This window comes from Thunnus albacares, chromosome 22, assembly GCF_914725855.1.
Source record: "Thunnus albacares chromosome 22, fThuAlb1.1, whole genome shotgun sequence".
Lineage (NCBI taxonomy): Eukaryota > Metazoa > Chordata > Actinopteri > Scombriformes > Scombridae > Thunnus > Thunnus albacares.
The window spans coordinates 8,786,571-8,803,660 of NC_058127.1; the positions used below are offsets into that span (position 1 = coordinate 8,786,571).

At 40.1% G+C, this 17,090-nt stretch overlaps 1 protein-coding gene across 2 annotated transcripts in view; it reads left to right on the forward strand.

Moving 5' to 3' along the window:
- Positions 1 to 1,552: 1,552 nt before the first annotated feature.
- LOC122973195 (solute carrier family 12 member 6-like) overlaps positions 1,553 to 17,090 on the forward strand; it is a 28,379-nt gene continuing 12,841 nt past the window's right edge. For both annotated transcript variants that reach the window (XM_044340525.1, XM_044340527.1), the window contains exons 1-7: positions 1,553 to 1,703; positions 5,137 to 5,922; positions 9,845 to 9,939; positions 10,498 to 10,626; positions 12,349 to 12,495; positions 12,610 to 12,664; positions 16,145 to 16,275. In XM_044340525.1, the coding sequence (XP_044196460.1) occupies positions 5,697 to 5,922; positions 9,845 to 9,939; positions 10,498 to 10,626; positions 12,349 to 12,495; positions 12,610 to 12,664; positions 16,145 to 16,275 (783 nt within the window). In that variant the 5' untranslated portion in view covers positions 1,553 to 1,703; positions 5,137 to 5,696. The remainder of the gene's footprint in view (positions 1,704 to 5,136; positions 5,923 to 9,844; positions 9,940 to 10,497; positions 10,627 to 12,348; positions 12,496 to 12,609; positions 12,665 to 16,144; positions 16,276 to 17,090) is intronic.

Below are 17,090 nucleotides of genomic sequence, written 5' to 3' on the forward strand. Positions count from 1 at the left end.
GTCGGTTGTGTCTGTGTCAATAAAATAGAGGCTGGTGATAAATTGAAGGGTAAAACTTGAATAAATGAGTGAAGGAACACGTTAAATGCAGATACTTCCATGCAGAAGCACCAGATCTCATCCCAGTTAAACACTTATGTGACCAACGTGTTTGACAGCACTCTCTGCTACCATCAAAACACAAAATGAGTGGATATCTTTAAAAAGAAAGATGTTTGTCCCTCCACTAGTGTCCAGAAACTTTGAGAATTTGTGCTAATATTATGGCTACCCAGTGTGTTACTAATACACCTTACTTTAGTTTTTCCTTTAATTTGACGTCCACCTTTATGTTTCTATCTCCTCGTGGAGCTTTGATGCGACAGGATGCCCCCCAAAAAACTGAAAGAAAAAACATTATTTATAGACTGCAATTTCAGGCCTCATCCTGGTTTTCTAGGACACACCTGCCTGAGATAATGTGCAATCTGGTGACTGCAAAATGGCCTTTTTTGTGATAAAATAGAAAAAGTACATTTTCTGCTGAATGTTGGCTTGTCCCCCTCCCCCATCAGATGACATTATGTTAAGATAATGGCAAAAGATTTAAGGTTTAACACGTTTTGCTGATCCTGCAGCTTTTGTTCACTTGTTTTTTGTCCCCTACGAAACAGATTTATACCCTCATACAGTAACTGTCTACTTGAAGGTGAACATTTTCCAAAGAGTCATCCATCTCCCTCTTGAACTAAACAATAAATAAATATGACAAATCAAAGAGAGACGAGATCCAAATTCTAGGAAACAGTGCATACAGCTCTGAAAAGAATATTAAGATACAATATTCCTGTGGAGATTTTGCTGCTTTTGTAATTTTTTAAATGGTCAGTATACAATGAAAGGGTGAATATATGGTTGAAATATTAAAAGTGGCCTGTACAAAGGCTAAAGGGTAAAGCTGACACCCCAACTCTGGATCAATAGACACAGATCTACTTGCTCTGTTAGACATATATATTTGATTTGATTTATGGATGTTTCCCCTGAGCTCAAGTGTTTGTCATTGTTTTGCACATAAAAACAATAATAAAAAAAGAAAGGTTACAAGATGCGTTTTAATGGAATATAAAATGGATTTCTGGTGTAGCAAACTGCAGAGAAAGCTTTCAGATTAATAATTTGTTTCTTTTTTATGGAGAGAAAAACATCTTTATAAACTCATAAACCAGTGTCACTAAAGAGCCTACGAGAGGAAACACTAATAGCAAACTAAAAGGGACTCATACATTATTTATTCTGTATGCACACATTAACTTGTGACACTCCCTATTTTGTCCCATTAATCCATTTTAACTCAGTATTTCTATTCAAAATTGCATTTATGTCACTATTGTAACAATATTTGTATATTAAATTATTAAAATTATGAATGAATAAATAATTAAATTTAAAATAGCAGCACTAAAACGCTGTTTGGACCAAAATTGCGCAATAGTACCTATGGACTACATTTCCCATGTATCGTTGACTGTTGTGTTCGACACTACGCATGCGCAAACCGTTGTAGCGACGGCAAGGGAGATAGGACCTGCGAGTCGCTCGCGCATGTTTTCTGTTGGGTCGGTTGGACCAAAAAAAGTGCCGAGAAAACCCGGGAGAGAAGCCAAACGAAACAGAAAATAACCGTATGGTGGAAGCGTTCTTTTAACGGAAACTTGAGTCAGGTATGCGCTTTATTTGCCAATGTTTTGTCTTGGAGATTTTCTGCGGTCTTTTTGTCGCTGTCAGTGAGATAAGTTAGCCGGAGCTTGGCGGAGTTGACAGTTTATCAGCGGGCATGGCTAACGTTAGCTTTCGGCTTCACCCGACACAACCCGCCTGTACTTCTACCTTACAGCTACCGAAGTGATGGCTCAGTGCTCGGCCAGATGCCGCTCTTCATTAACACGCTCTTTAATTTAAACCAAATAGACAACTCCGGCGATAACAGGCTAATTACTCCGCCAGTTTATCTCAAAATCAACTGCGCGCCTCTGTGATTTTAGCCGGTTTGAAATGCGTTGAACTGCCCGCAGCTTCAGACAGATGCCGCATTCCTTTTGTCATGAAAAAGCCCTCTAAGGTTAAAACAACAACACCTGCTCGTTATCTTCTTAAAACGCCAGCTTTGTCTGTGTTATAATAGCGAGAGGCGTTTACTGACCGGTTCAAGCCAGAATTATTATGGCTAGCTTAATTGGCTTAAGATGGGAACTGGGCAAAGCATCAACTGGGCTTTCCTCTTGTTGCTGGTTGGGACTAATTACAGGATATTTATCTTAATTGGCTAATGTTTGTTTAGGTAAATCCTTGCCCGTGGGTCATATTGGTTACAGCTGCATTAATATGAACCCCATCGACAAAGGCTGACAGCTAGACAAGAGGACAGGACGTTATCTCTTAATTTTGAGTTAAAATCTCTTTATTAATAATTAAATTAACTATATTCTAGGTGTGACCTCCGCTGCTTAGGGCTGGGTCATATCCTTACTTCTCAGTATCAGTGACTTAATGTAGTATGACAGCCAAACAGGCAACGTATACATCCACTAACAGTTGATTTAGTGAAAGTAAAAGACTGAATTCAGAAAATTATACAACAAAAGTCAGCAATGCAGCCTTTAAGACCTGGAGAGAATGAAATACTTGACCAGCTGGGGCTCAGTAACACATCATAATATGCTGTTTATGCGTTATGAAATATGACAATTATACATTGTGATATCTGTGTAACCGAAGATGAAATCAATTCTGTAAGGTGCAAAAATAGGAGGCTGAAATACCAGAAAGCAGAACAAAACGCTCCACACTTCGATGTCACGTTGTAATATTGCGAAAAGCGGACAGAAAGTGGAAACTTGGGGTTTTATTGTCACCAAAAAACTGCTGCAAATTGTCTTCTGCAGAGAAGAAACCACAAATACTTTAGTAGAAGTGGAGTAAACTACCACAATGTTTTACTATTTTTGCCCCACATTGACCACAATAGAACAATGCAGCATGGTTGTTAAATCGAAAGGATTGTTAAAAAAAAAAAAAAAACCTCCCAAAAATTCATTTAAGTGTAAACTGACAATGAAGTTACACCCTGTCGTATGTTACGTTTGATTTCCTCCTCGCTCGAGCAAAAGGCATGCGGTTGAGTTGTACTGGAGACTCTTATTGTGACCGCCTGTTAGGTGTGAAAGTGTTTGTCTAGACCAATAACCTCTCTGGGGTGTTTCCCAACCTTTTTTGCACGATACATGCAGGGAGGGAGGCTCCTGCTTCCCCTTTCAGTCGGCAAAAAACGTAGCTGCAAGTTTGTGAAAATAAACTCACACCCTCCTCCCTTTTCCTCTCTCTCCCCTCTGCAGGGAGAATGAAAGACAAGTATCCTTTTTAGCGCTGTGCACCTTGCTTTCTCTTTCTCGTCCATCTCTGAACGTGGACAGACAAAGCGTGTGAAGCAAGCAGCCTTATAAAACAGGAAAACGTCCCAATGCCTCTGCATGCAGGGAGGGAGAGGAAAAAACAGCCAGCAGCTACTGGCACAACCGGTTGGAACCGCTCTCTCTCTCTCTGTCTCTCTCTCTGTCTCTCTCTCTCTCTCTCTCCTTTTATAATTAAATTATGAACTGAGCTAAAACAACAATTCAGCTATACCCACCTGTCTTGTAACGTCATGTCAAGACTTTGCACCTGCTTGGCACACGGGCCAACAGGGAGGTTAACACAGGTTACTGTTTTACACTTCCTTCATTTAGAGGCTGCATGCCGTTGTGGAAGGAGGATACTTCAGTCAGTCATTGATCTATTAGTTTTCCACAGTTAGTTTATCTTTGTAAGAGATACAACCCGACCGATACTGGCTGTCTGTAGTCGATAATGGCGTTTTTATACATGTATGTTTTATTCTGTAAAGATAAATCAGATGGTAGTAATTTAAAAAAAAATCAAAACACAAAATATCAACAATAATTCTTTTTAAAGGATTTTAAAGGACATTGTACAGTTGAAAAATCAACTTGTCAGTGCAATCTGGTGAACAAACTTTGTAACACTATTTCTAAATGAACTCAAACTAGTTTCTGTCCTGCTGTTTCTTGTCACTTATCAGATGCCATTTACACCAATACTGATATACCTGCGACACCTGCTAATATCGGCCAATTCATCGGCCTGATCGTTTATCTGTCGAGCTCTAAAGAGACATGAATGTGCAGTTAATTGCAAGAAGGGAAGTAGGTGGAAACCATGAATATTTAGTCAAAGTACGGCTGCAACGGTTATTTGCATTGTCGATTAATCTGTTGATTGATTTCTCTGTGAATCGATTAGTTGTTTGATCTTTAAAATGTCAGAAAATGTTGTTTCCCAAAGCTCAAGATGACATCCTCAAATGTCTTGTTTTGTCCCGACCAACAGTCCAAAGATTTTCAGTTTACTGTCATAGAAGAACAACCAGAAACTATTCATTTGTATTATATTATATTCATTTGAGAGGCTGGAACCAGACAATTTTAGGCAAAGTGACAAAAACAATGAATCAATTAGCAAAATAGATAGAAACTGATAAATCAACTAATCGTTGCAGCTGTGGGTCAAAGCGTGATTGAGGATGAGTTGACACTCACTTTTGTTGAAATTAACGACGTAGAAAAGCATGTTGGGAGTGTGTGTTTTTCTGATTCAGAGCCACAGCGGCAGACTAGAGACTAACAATAAACCCTTTACCTAAAAACTGAGCCGCACTGCTTCCTCTTTCAGCTTTCTTCTATGCTTGAATTAATTTATGTCATGGTACTACAGAGAAAGCATTGTAAAACTGTTAAACTGATTTTCCTCACAAGTGAACGCATGACACAAACGCTGCTCAGTCGTTACCACGCTGAGCTACCGAAACATCCAAAAACACGACGTGGAGATCTGTTACAGACACGAATAATTGAAAATTACCTTTAATTTTCATTCTCTGAACATGTAGGTTTCTTACATTTTAAGGCATTCTGTCAAATTATCTAAAAAGAATAGGCTGTTGTTGAAGTATAAACTAATTTTTGCTGTATTTTTTCTCTCATCTCCTCCCTTCCTCATCTTGTCCATGTCGTCTCCTGCTCTTGCTGTGACCACCAACAGGTTCTATCAGTAGAAAAACATATTTATCTCCAGTCTTAGTTATGTTTACTTGAAAAAGGAGCAGAGAGAAAGACCAGTTTACAAGCACAGAAACACCATCTCAGACAAAAGTTGATGTTATAAGGCTGACTGGAGTGAAAGCAGTGAGAGAATTATCTTGATCTTTATAAGGATATTTATAGATTTTCTGCAACCTCTTGATCTTTTTCTGTGGTTACTTCATATCTGACCTAAAACTTGTGGTTCTTTCTATCACATGTAAAACCGCTTCATATCAAACATCTGGAACATTTTAAACACACATGCACTCAGAGAGAGGCCTGTCGCAGAGTTTCTTTCACATGCCTGCTGGCAGACAACCGGTTCGCTTCAATGGAGAATTGCAGCTGCAAAAGAGCAAATTGTAGAGGCCGCCGTTACCTCAGCATCACCTGGGAGATAGCCTAGCTCAGGTTAGCACCGCCCCGCTAGCTAGTCTGTGACCCCCCATCCCTCTTCTCCCGCATCCCCACACGATACCCCCCCCTCCTTCCCTCCTCTACTTTTCCAAGAAAGTTGCCATGGCATCGGTACGGTTCACGGTGACGCCCACTAAGGCGGAGGACCTCCCGGGGCTGTCCGACACATCGCCTGACATCAGCTCCCGCTCCACTGCCCGCGTGCGCTTCGGCTCCAGAGAAAGCGTCAATCGAAGTGACCCTCTCAGCGAGGGGTCAGGAGGCCTGACGACCACCGCTACAGCAGGAGGAGGGGCCGACACGCCGGACTACAGCAACGTGGATCAAGGTGAGGTCCACACACACACACACACACACACACACACACACATACATAAATAGTGTGTTGTTACTGTAGTTACTGTGGCAAGGTTTTTTATGTTTTAAAAATGGCTCATAAAGCCTGTTCACACTTTTTTATGGTGGACAAAAGCACTGCCAGGAGCGCTTCTTGTGTGGAGAAATTAAAACCAGATCTACTCTGCTTTAAAACCTGTTGCTCTGTTGTATCTAATCCCACTACTTAGATTGACACATACAGTGAACCCACAGTTTAATCCATATGTTTGAGACACGTAAGCCGGGCCACTCCTCCCTCGTGATTCATCGGCTGAGATACAAGCACGTTGTGAACCTGTGACCCCTCCTTAACTTTTGAAAGCCCTTCGGACAGAGCGGCAGCATCTGGATTCCCACTAACATCTGTGCAACAAACTGCGACGGCAGATGGTGAAAAATGTCCCCTAAACAGCAGTGAGATTATGTTGAAGGATCTGTTTTCAGATCTGCTGGGTCTCCACCTGGCATAAAAATCAATATACGATTCCTTTTTTGGGGCTCATTTAAATAGCGACAATGATAAATATCAGTGAAAATGGGTTTAAAACATCTTTAATGGATGCGAGTTATTATATTTATGACACGATCGTAGAGATATCAACCCAGAAAATGATACATTTTAGGTTAATATAAGACAGGATGACACCTATGATAAGCATCAGTGTAATAATTAGGTTGCTTCCTTATTTTATTGTATTTCTCCACCACTAGGCAACAAGTATCACCGTCCACTCCACTTAATTTGTGTTTCTTTTGTGTTTTTTAATACGTCCTGAAGGGATCATAGCGGAATAAACAGAAGTTCATCTACATTCTTGTGGATTTATAAAGGAAGGGAGTATCAAGGAGTGACCAGCTAATATGTGGCACACTGAGATCTGACTCCACACTACAAATTCCCAGCAGCGAGCCGGTCAGATGTTCCCGTTGGCAAGAAAGATATTCAGGCTCACAAGGTTTCCGACATCTTCCAAAATATCGGTTTTATGGGAAGCAAAAAAAAAAAAAAAAAAAAGTCTATTTTTAGGTTTATGCTCCTGCATGGCTCAAGTTTAACAATGTGTTCTTTAAATGTGTTTCATGACTTTCTGGGTCATTAAAGCTCTCCCAGTTGTTTTCTAGCTGAGAGTTAAAACGAGCAACAGTTCAATTTCACACAGCGAGAACAATAAGAGAGCGGTAGGCCTGTCGTGAGCACAGTGTAGGTTTCACTTCCCCCCACCTCTGTTATCTTCCCACCTACAGTTTTTTTTACTTAATAGAAGCTGGAAGCAGAAACCTTTTTCATATGGATTCAGTTCGTACGTCTAGTTCGACATTAGCAGGAAATCCTTCACGAGAGAGATGAAAACGGTTGTCATGCGGACATGTGCGGTAATTCACTTTCCAAAAAAGTGTTTTAAGAATAGCTGCGCTGATTCACAGGCTCAACAAGAGGGGGGATATAACTGTAACTGTATTAGCAACACTGATCCACTTAAGCAGTTGCATAGTAGTAAGGATGCCCCATGTTGGTTGTTAGTAAGCTTCCATAAATAGAAATCGAGCTGGTTAATCCGATTTGAGTTTCGATCAGGCTGAGAAACGTAGAAAGAGACTTCGTTGCCTCTCTTCTGTCCCGTCTGTCTATCACCCGCTCCAAAAAAAACCAAAAAAAAAATCAGAAACAGCAGAGCAGCTGAAATAGAAAACCAGCATGCTGACAAGAAAAGTGCTGCTGTTAATGAATCAAGATCTGGAAAGGCGATGAAGAGGAAAGGAGTCCGTCGGAGTGAAGCGGCGTTTTCAGAAAGGTCGAATGCTCTGTGATCCATTATTTTTGACACCAATAAAGTTTTTTCTATTGAATTTGATGTGCTTACAGCTTGTAGTCCACAGATTTACACACACACACATCTGGCTCTAGCTGCTTTCTGCTTCACTGGTTGGTCACAGACACACACAAAAATAAAAGGCGTCATATTCAGGCGTGGTAACCTCAGGTGGAGGACTTCTCCTGAGGGAAACACACACACACACACACACACACACAGACATGTACAGCTGTGTGTTAAGTTGAGTGTGAACGCTGCGGTAGAGCAGCTGAGGTATTTACAGAGGACAGGACTAGACAGGATTCCTTTCTGCGGTAATAACTCACAAGGGATTGTTTTTATTTTTTATTTTACGGTCATACATCATGTTTGCATCAATTGAGGGCTCCAAAAATGTTTATGATTATCAATTAATTGATAAACTCTAGTGTATAGAATATCAGAAGACGGTGACCCAAGGTGACGTCTACAAAAGTCATGATTTGTTCGTCCAAATACAAAGATCAATTCAATTTACAATCGTAGAACACCAAGTAAACCAGAAAATATTGACATTTGAAAAGCTGGATCCAAAGAAATATTACTCTTTTTTTTTTTCTTAAGACAATTAATCAATTTTCTGTCACGTGACTAATGAGTTAATCGACTAATCGTCCATGTAGAATCACCCAAATTACAACAGTTCTCCAGTAAATAACAGTAAAAGTGGGATTTGTGTGTTGAAGCTGTGTTGTGGAGCAGGTCAGTCTGGCTGAACAGAGACAGTCCGAGCAGTCGGGAGATGTTGTCGCCTGTCTGACTCTCGACCGTCCTGATCAACAGGTTGGGTGTTGAACGTACAAGGTGGGGCGGGGGGGCGTTTGTATTTGTGTTTATCTCCGAGTTCGTCGACACGCACAAAAATGTGTGTGTACGCACTGATTTATATCTGTATTTATCCAAAACACCTTTATTGTTTTTGGTTTTTTTTAAGTATGTATGTGTTGAAAAATGTCGTAAAAAGATCAGCCAAATTAAATTTAAAGAACAAATTAACAGGACAAAAAAAAAAAACCTGAGTAGCTCGTCAGTTAATCTTTTCCCACCTCGCTCGCTCCATTTAATATTAACCAGCAAGTTGTTTTCTTTGACTCAGTTTCACACTCGCTATCTTTTGGCCATGTGAAGGACTTGTGAACAGGTTGGGAAGTTACAACCCACCAGCCACATGCCAGCATTTCTTTTTACATGGCTATTGACTTTTTTTTTTTTTTTTTTTTTTTCTTAGCGTGTAACCTGCTGATGTTTTTTCTGTTGCGTTTAAAAAATTGCCGGTTAGATCGCAAAAAGCTACAGATCCAGTTTTCAGCTAGAACACACGTTTTCTTGTCTAGACTACAACACATTTCATACAGAAAATAACACAAAGTTCACAAAGGCAAGAGCAATACAGTTATAAAGACATAAAATACAAGCATACGTATCATATAAAAGCAAGTAAACATACGCTTGCATACATGGATACAAGAAAAAAGAAAGAAGACTTGATTCCTGAATTGTAATTTTCACTATTATCACCCCGATTAAACAATAGAAAGATGGGAAACACTTAAGAAAAAGGGCGCAGCAATGCAACAATTTGCTTGAATGTGTTTTTAACGCATGACGCTCTTTGTTTCTGTCTTATTGGGTCTCGACTCGTGTGTCATGTGTCAGTTTCCTTGTGTTAAGTGTGACGCTGCTTATGGCCGTTTGCTGCCGTCAGTTTGAGCGGAGCAGGCAGGGAAGTGATGTTGCTGACTCAGATGCTGCTGATGCAGTGGTCTGTGCTGACTTAGGCGGAACTGAGCAGGCGACATGGTGGCCATTTCATCAAGCTGTGTGTGTGTGTGTGCGTGTGTGTGTGCGTGTGTGTGTGTGTGTGAGCTATGTTGACGATGATGAAAGTTGTCACCAGTGTGTCCTGTCATATTAAAGATGATTTCCTGCTGCATCACTCTTTCCTTTTGTTCCTCTCTCTCTCTCTCTCTCCTTATTCCTGTCTTATCATCCCTTTTTTTTTTCTTCCACCTTTTCCAGGTGATGGAAACTCCAAAATCTCCAGTGTTTACATCAACAACACTCACGGGGTGGATGACGACGACTTCTACGACAGAAACTTGGCCTTATTTGAGGTTCGAAACACACAGTCGTTATCCAGTTCAAGCACATAACAATTTAGAAATGTTCCACAACAACCACGCTGGCTGCTTTCCTCAAATGTACGCTCGTCTTTTATTATCATACGTGGATAAAAACAGAACCTCCAAATGGTGGCTGTTTATTTGCCAAACTGTCTGCTAAAATAGAGCCAAAAATAACCAGCGTTGGGCTGTTGTCGGCAGATAAGTTGGAAACTAGAAACCGCCTCGTCTTCTCTCTCCCACTCATTCGATAAACCTTTTTTTTTTTCTCTCCTCAATTTCCTGCTCTTCTGCTTCATTCTTCTTAACTTTACCTCTTTCTGTCTTATCTGTTGCCCTCAACCATTACTCTTTCTCCCTTTGTGCTCTCCATCCCTCTCTCTCGTCAACCCCGTCTTTATCCTCCGGCTATCTCGTTCCTCACCTCTCCTTGTCTGTCTTCCTTCACCTTCTCGTCACCTCATCCTTCTCTCTGTCCGCTCTATTTTTACCCTTTGTCAATTTCCCCTCCCGCTTCTATCTCCACTCCCTTTCTTTTTCATCCCACAGGAGGAGATGGACACTCGGCCAAAAGTGTCCTCTCTGCTCAACCGCCTGGCAAATTACACCAACCTGACGCAGGGTGCCAAGGAACACGAGGAGGCCGAGAGCATCGGTGAGAAGAAGAAAACCAGCAAGGTATACCAAACTCTGTGTGCATTAATCACCTTTTTGACTTATAATAAACTCTCCAGGGGACTTTGATGTGCAGAAAAAACACCCAGTGTCTATATCACAGTGTCTATATAATAGAATATTGATGATTCAACTCCTCAGAATTCAAATTGATAAATGTAACTGTTCTCACACCAATATTTAAATCACAGTCTCAGATCTCTGGAGGCAGCAAACGCTCCTCAAGCAGCCACTTTCTCAGAAATACAACAGAAGAACAACTTGTTTATGTGTTTACAGCGCAGCCAAACAAATTCACGTTGTTTTTAATAAAGAAGTCAGTCAATAAACAGCCTTTTTTTCCCCCCATCATGCCGTGAGAGATTACAATCTGATGTCATGCTGCTGCACATGACACAAGTAGTTTCCTGCACAACAACAGGTCACGGTAGTTGTTGTGGAGGAGTTATGGAGGTATGCAACACGTCACATTCAGCTTCTTCATCTAACAGACTCCCTGCAGTATTTAAAACTGATGCGCTGTCAAAAATTTTTTTTTGAAAATGACCATGTCTTTTTAGATACATTTTTGATGAACGAAGGCTGTTAGCGCTTATCTCAGTGACAAATTTATAGCGTCTCCTGTTATTGCTTCACACTAAAAGCCTCTCTTGTGTTTCACCGGTCGGATGCTTTTAATGATTTAATAGCATCAGTAGGAAATGTTGGATCAGCTCCGATACGACCGGAGGATTCTGAACAGTAAACAGTGAGTGTGATTGATTGAAATACAATTAAAAACAATAACGCTGGACTACATACATGCCTTGTTTCCTGTTAATCTCTCGTGAGTGTGAAGGACTCCGCCACTAACAATGAAAACTACAATATTAAAGACGTAACTAAAGAATGCAAACACGTTTCAAATGGCTATTACTGAAAAATGTCACAAATAGTTTAAGAAACAAGGCTCAATTCTATGAAAATCAGAAGGATTATAACTTTAATCTGAGTGCAGCAGTTGATTAAATGTACTGTAGGACCCACATACAGCACATACTGTACATGTATGATCTCTAATGTACTTTGTCTTGAGGTATAATGATCTCATACTAATACAGTCATAACCAAGATGGTGATTGTGCGTTTGATTGAGGCGTAACAGGTACGAAGTTGAGCTTGCCATGATAACAGTAAGATGTGTCATTAAATGACTTTTATGTGGTTATTAGCGCACATGTTTCAGCTGTAAAGCTTCACTCATAAATAGAAACATAGTGTAAAAGTGTTCATCCATCTTTTTAACATAATGGTCATCGAGTCCTTGTCCGAGACTAATTACATCCTCCGTTGTTGCCCTCTTGACTCGGTGTCTGCGTGTGAAAGCGCAGTAGGATGTGACCCTGATCGGCGCTGCAGTCCTCGCTGATAAGGAGCCGGCTGAATTAGATAAGACTGTCTGTCGTGGTGGTTTGGAGTAATTTCCCATTTCCACCCTGTTCTGACTGCACTTTTTTGCAGGATCGGACACATTTGCCAAACAGACGGATTGGAGAGTCGAACCAAAACATTACTTAACGTCCCGTCTGGCAAAGCAGTGTGTTCAGTATAAGCATTAACATAAGTGTGGTGCATCAGGGAGGGGGGGGGTTTATCTGTTTATATAAAAAAGAAAAGGAGAACATCCATTATAACATGATGTACTATCTTGATTTTTTTTTTGTCCCCTCCGCCTACTGGTTCCAGTCGCCACAGATGGGGACGTTTATGGGCGTTTACCTGCCGTGCCTGCAGAACATCTTCGGTGTGATCTTGTTCCTGCGGTTGACGTGGGTGGTGGGAAGCGCCGGGGTGCTGCAGGGCCTCTGCATTGTCTTCATTTGCTGTTGCTGTGTGAGTATTTTGATGTATTTCTCACACACGGTTCTTTCAATATCGATGTAAAGCTGAGAAAATCTTAACTTTCCAAACTGGCTAAAATCTTTCTTTCTGTCTGTCTCCCCTCAGACGATGTTGACCGCGATATCGATGAGTGCAATCGCCACTAACGGAGTTGTACCAGGTATTTCTTCACCTCTCCTTCTCTCCTTTTCAGCCTTTCCATACACGTGGATTGAACGGTGTCAGTGTATCATGGTAATCTCTCTTACTCTAAAACACAAAGCTTACTGTAAAGTTTTGGCAATGTTGTCGTCCTTAATACGAGATGACATGATTACAGTTCATTTATAGCTGATTGATAGAAGACCATTAATCAATCATTTAGGAAAAAAAAGTAAAAATATTAAGTGTTTAATGGTTAAAGCTTGAAAATGCCAGGATTAAGGTGCTTTTCTTTGTGTTGTGTCGGCATAAAATTTGATATTTTCACATTTTTTGATTACTGATTGTAGCAAATAAAAGATCTTGTGCTGACATTTTTTATTTTTTTTACATTGTACAGACTAAATAATTACTAAGAATTTAAAAAAAAGTAATAAAGTAGTAATTATTAATCTATTATAATCATTAATTGTAGAGCTAGAGCTAATAAATCCACCTGGCCAATATATAGGCAGATATTAGTTAATTGCCGATATATTGGTAGTGGCGTATACGGCTGCTATTTTTTGACATTTTGGCACAGAAATGTCAAAAAATGTGCGAGAGGTAATTTAGAAATAGTGTCACCAGTGGAGAACACTGACAAGTTTACTTTTCAGCTGTAAAATGTCTCGTTAAGTATATGACAATAAAGGTAAAAATGAATAGTAAGTGTTCAGAAACAGTTCATAGATACAATAACCAGAATGAATGCTTGTTTTTTTGTTAATCCAGTTAAATAAAATTAAGTTAAATTCTTTCCAGTCACAGTAAATTGATTCAAAAATCCTGTAAAACCAACACTAAGATAAAAAAAACTATTTTTCCCAGAGTGCTGCACGTTGTCTCCGTGCGCCGTCACAGTCATAATTTATGATCACTCCCATGTTATCTCATCAGACAGTAAGAGCTTGTCCTTTTGCATGCTGACATGCACAACATTTGTATCAGCAGCACGTTGTCTTATCTTGCGCTTTTACACAAATCGACCTCACGGCTCGTTAGCGACGACATGCAAATGTAGCCAACATTCATTTTGATGATAAGGAAGTTGTTAGCAACTTGTAAGCTTCAGTACGTGACTCATCACGCAGCTAATTGAAGCCTTTTTAAACAGTAACATTTTAAATTTACCCAGCCAGGTAACAACTGTAGATATTCATTTGAAACTTCCAGATTGTTTTTTATCTTTGTTTTTATTCTTGTTTTTTTTTTTTAGCTCCCTTCAAGCTTGGATAGTGTTAGTGATACAGTATATGTAGCCGTTATGTTTTTCTAACGAGTGTTATTTCTGTTTGTCCTGTCTCTCCCTCTGTCTACCTCTCCCTCTCTGTCTGTACACACATAAAAAAAAAAAAAAAAAAAAAACCCAGGATATTTATCCACCATCGACTTTACCTGTCACTGAAACGCCTTTTTAGACAAATATCCAAAAATGTCAAAGTAGTGTGATATTTCCACTAGCATGTGACATTTCGATAATTGAATGTAGACTGAAAACCCTTCGGTAACATAGCGAATTAATGTCTAACATGTCTTGTTTGGCATCCGACATTTCATTCCATGCTCTCTCTCTCTCTCTCTCTCTATTTCTCAGCTTCGAGCGCTCATGCTTTCTCACCATCTACTGTAGTCTCAGATGGTAGTTAATACTGTATGTATGTAGTTCACTTGTGGTTAATGGAGAGATGTTATCAAAAGTGTTTGGCTTCTCAAATACTGCTGATTGTTTTTACTAACAACAAAGATTGAAGCTGTTTTGTCATTAATCTTTGGAGTTCGATGAGATGTCTGCAGAAAGCTTTACAGACACTGTTTTTGGGACCTTTGTGGGAGTCAGTGTGGGGGGGGTGATCATTCAGTTTATCTATTAAATATGTTCTTGTGCTTCAGGAAGCTCAAACCTACAACATCATGTTCATATATATCCGTTTTGGAAACTGCTGATTTTTGTCAGATGTACAAGGAAAATACAGTATTTTGGAAACCAAACGCTGAATTCTGAGCTTACAGTCAGTTGTGAATTTTTGTAGATGCTCTTACTGTATGATTTTCCCATATAATCTGTTTTATAACTGGTTCAAATTGTATCAGCAAATTATTCTCACTGTTTGCTTGAGCTCACTTGGAGTACCAGATGGGAAGGTTCAACACAATTAGGCCCGAAGTATCTTACCATTGTGGATATTAAAAGGTGTCACGTACATTTTCCAGGTTTATATTTATATTCTGGGGCTCTACTGGAATATTTTTGTATGGTTTCCAGTTAAAAAAAACTCCTTATTTATCTTGTACTGTCCCTTTATGCAGCCCCTCAGTTCAGCCTCTGTCTGAAACAGGCTGTTTTAGCTCCTGTCTCTTTAAGGCCCGCCCCTCTGTTCTGATTGGTACATGTTCAAGCCCAAAATTCGATCTGAAATATGTGAGCCGACAATGCTAACAACCCGTGGAATAACAACCTTAGCGACAAAGGTTACAGAATGGACGCCATTTGTGAGCGTGCGTGTACAATCTGATGTCATTATGAGGAGTTACAAGGAGCATAACACGTCCCCTGTAATACCGAAACAATACTGTATTTGATACCTTACTTTGAGGAGTATAAACTTTTAAATTTCAAGGACAGTCTTAAAACAATATTCAAATGCCCATATGAACATCGAAACAGCTCTTGGTTGCTGTAATCATTCCTCCTGTCCATACCTGCCCTGAAGAGATCCCTTCCTCTGTCTGAAAAATGCATCCTAACGTTCAGCGGAGGCTTATAAGACTTCAGTAGTCTGAGTAGTCAGACAATTGGAGTGGATATTTTCTAAAGTTGGAGTCCTTTTATTACTAAATTCCACGCTTGAGTTACTTTTCCTCCGCTGCAGCTCAACAAGGAAACACTGTGAAAAGGTGTACGCCAGCTTTCAGTACATGAAAGTATACTGATACTCCACGAGTTGTAGTAAACCTAACACTTCAAGTACTTCAAGTGAGGCAAAAAACAGTCGTTAAGAGTTATATGCAGATACGATTTGACCAAAGGTCTGCTCTGTTTTCTTTCTCCAATGTGTCACGTAGAACATCATGCTTATTTCTACAAGCATAGGATGACTTCTCACATCAGCTGTCCTCTTTTCTCTCTGTTTTCCTCCTAACATCATAATGTTACTAACCATCCATCCCTCTCTCTCTCTTTCTCTCTCTCTCTCTCTCCTTATGTCCCACCTCCTCTCTCTCTCTCTCTTCATCTTTACCTGTATGTCCCTCCTCTTCCTCTTTCTCCCTCGGTCTTTACAATCTTCCTCTTTTTCCACCATTTTCCATCCTCTCTACTTTTCTGTCTTTCTGTCCATTTCCACTTCTTCCAACCTTGATGTACAACCTGCCCTGCTCTCTCTCTCCATCTCTCTCCCTCTCCCTCTCTCTCTTCCTCCCTCTCTCTTCCTCCCTCTCTCTCTTCCTCCCTCTCCAGCGGGAGGCTCTTACTTCATGATCAGTCGCTCTCTGGGTCCAGAGTTTGGGGGGGCGGTGGGCCTCTGTTTCTACCTGGGCACCACCTTCGCCGGAGCCATGTACATCCTGGGAGCCATCGAGATCCTCCTGGTGGGTTTTGGCTTCCTCATCATCATCATCATCATCATTGTCATCATCATCATGGCTATGTTCATCATTTAGCTTTCACCAACATGACGTCTGTTATCCAAATCCTGATATATCTCATTCCTGTAGATCCTTTAGACCTCCATTGTTGTCCAAAAACTAGCTTGTTGTGCTACATATCACAACTTCTTGACTTTGTCCTGAATTTGTTTGAGAAATGTGCAGTTTAGCCTGAATGCTGTTATCAGGAGCCGTTTCTTAATGTGACCACAATCTTTCTGGTGAAGGAACATGTCACCCAGTGCAGCGGTGTGGCTTATTGAGGTGTTTTTTTTAATAGTTTTTGAACAACGGAGGTCTACAGCACAGAGGAATATGATATATCATGTCCTTGTAAGTAGGATGAATTCAGTGTTGATGAGATTTGTTGACTCAACTGTTTATTGGTTCACTTATGGCTTTTCTGAAGTAATGAAAGGGTTTTTCTTTGCTTTATTTGTCTTACTAATGAGATTATAGAGACCTCTTGTCAACATATCATCACTATTTTGCTTTGGGCTGGGAGTGAGCGATATGGATCAAATATTCTATCAGTAATTATATATTACAATACACAGTACCAGGAAGGTTTGTCCAAACTTTTGACTGGTACTGTATGTTGTGATATGGTACATTTTTTTCTAGAAAATCAATTGAGAAACTGTTTATGGGTAAAATAAATAAATGGGAATCCCTGTTTTTGGCTAATCTGACATATTAAGTCAAGATACATTGATTCAAAAATCATGTCCTGTTCATTCATGTGCAACATTGCCCAC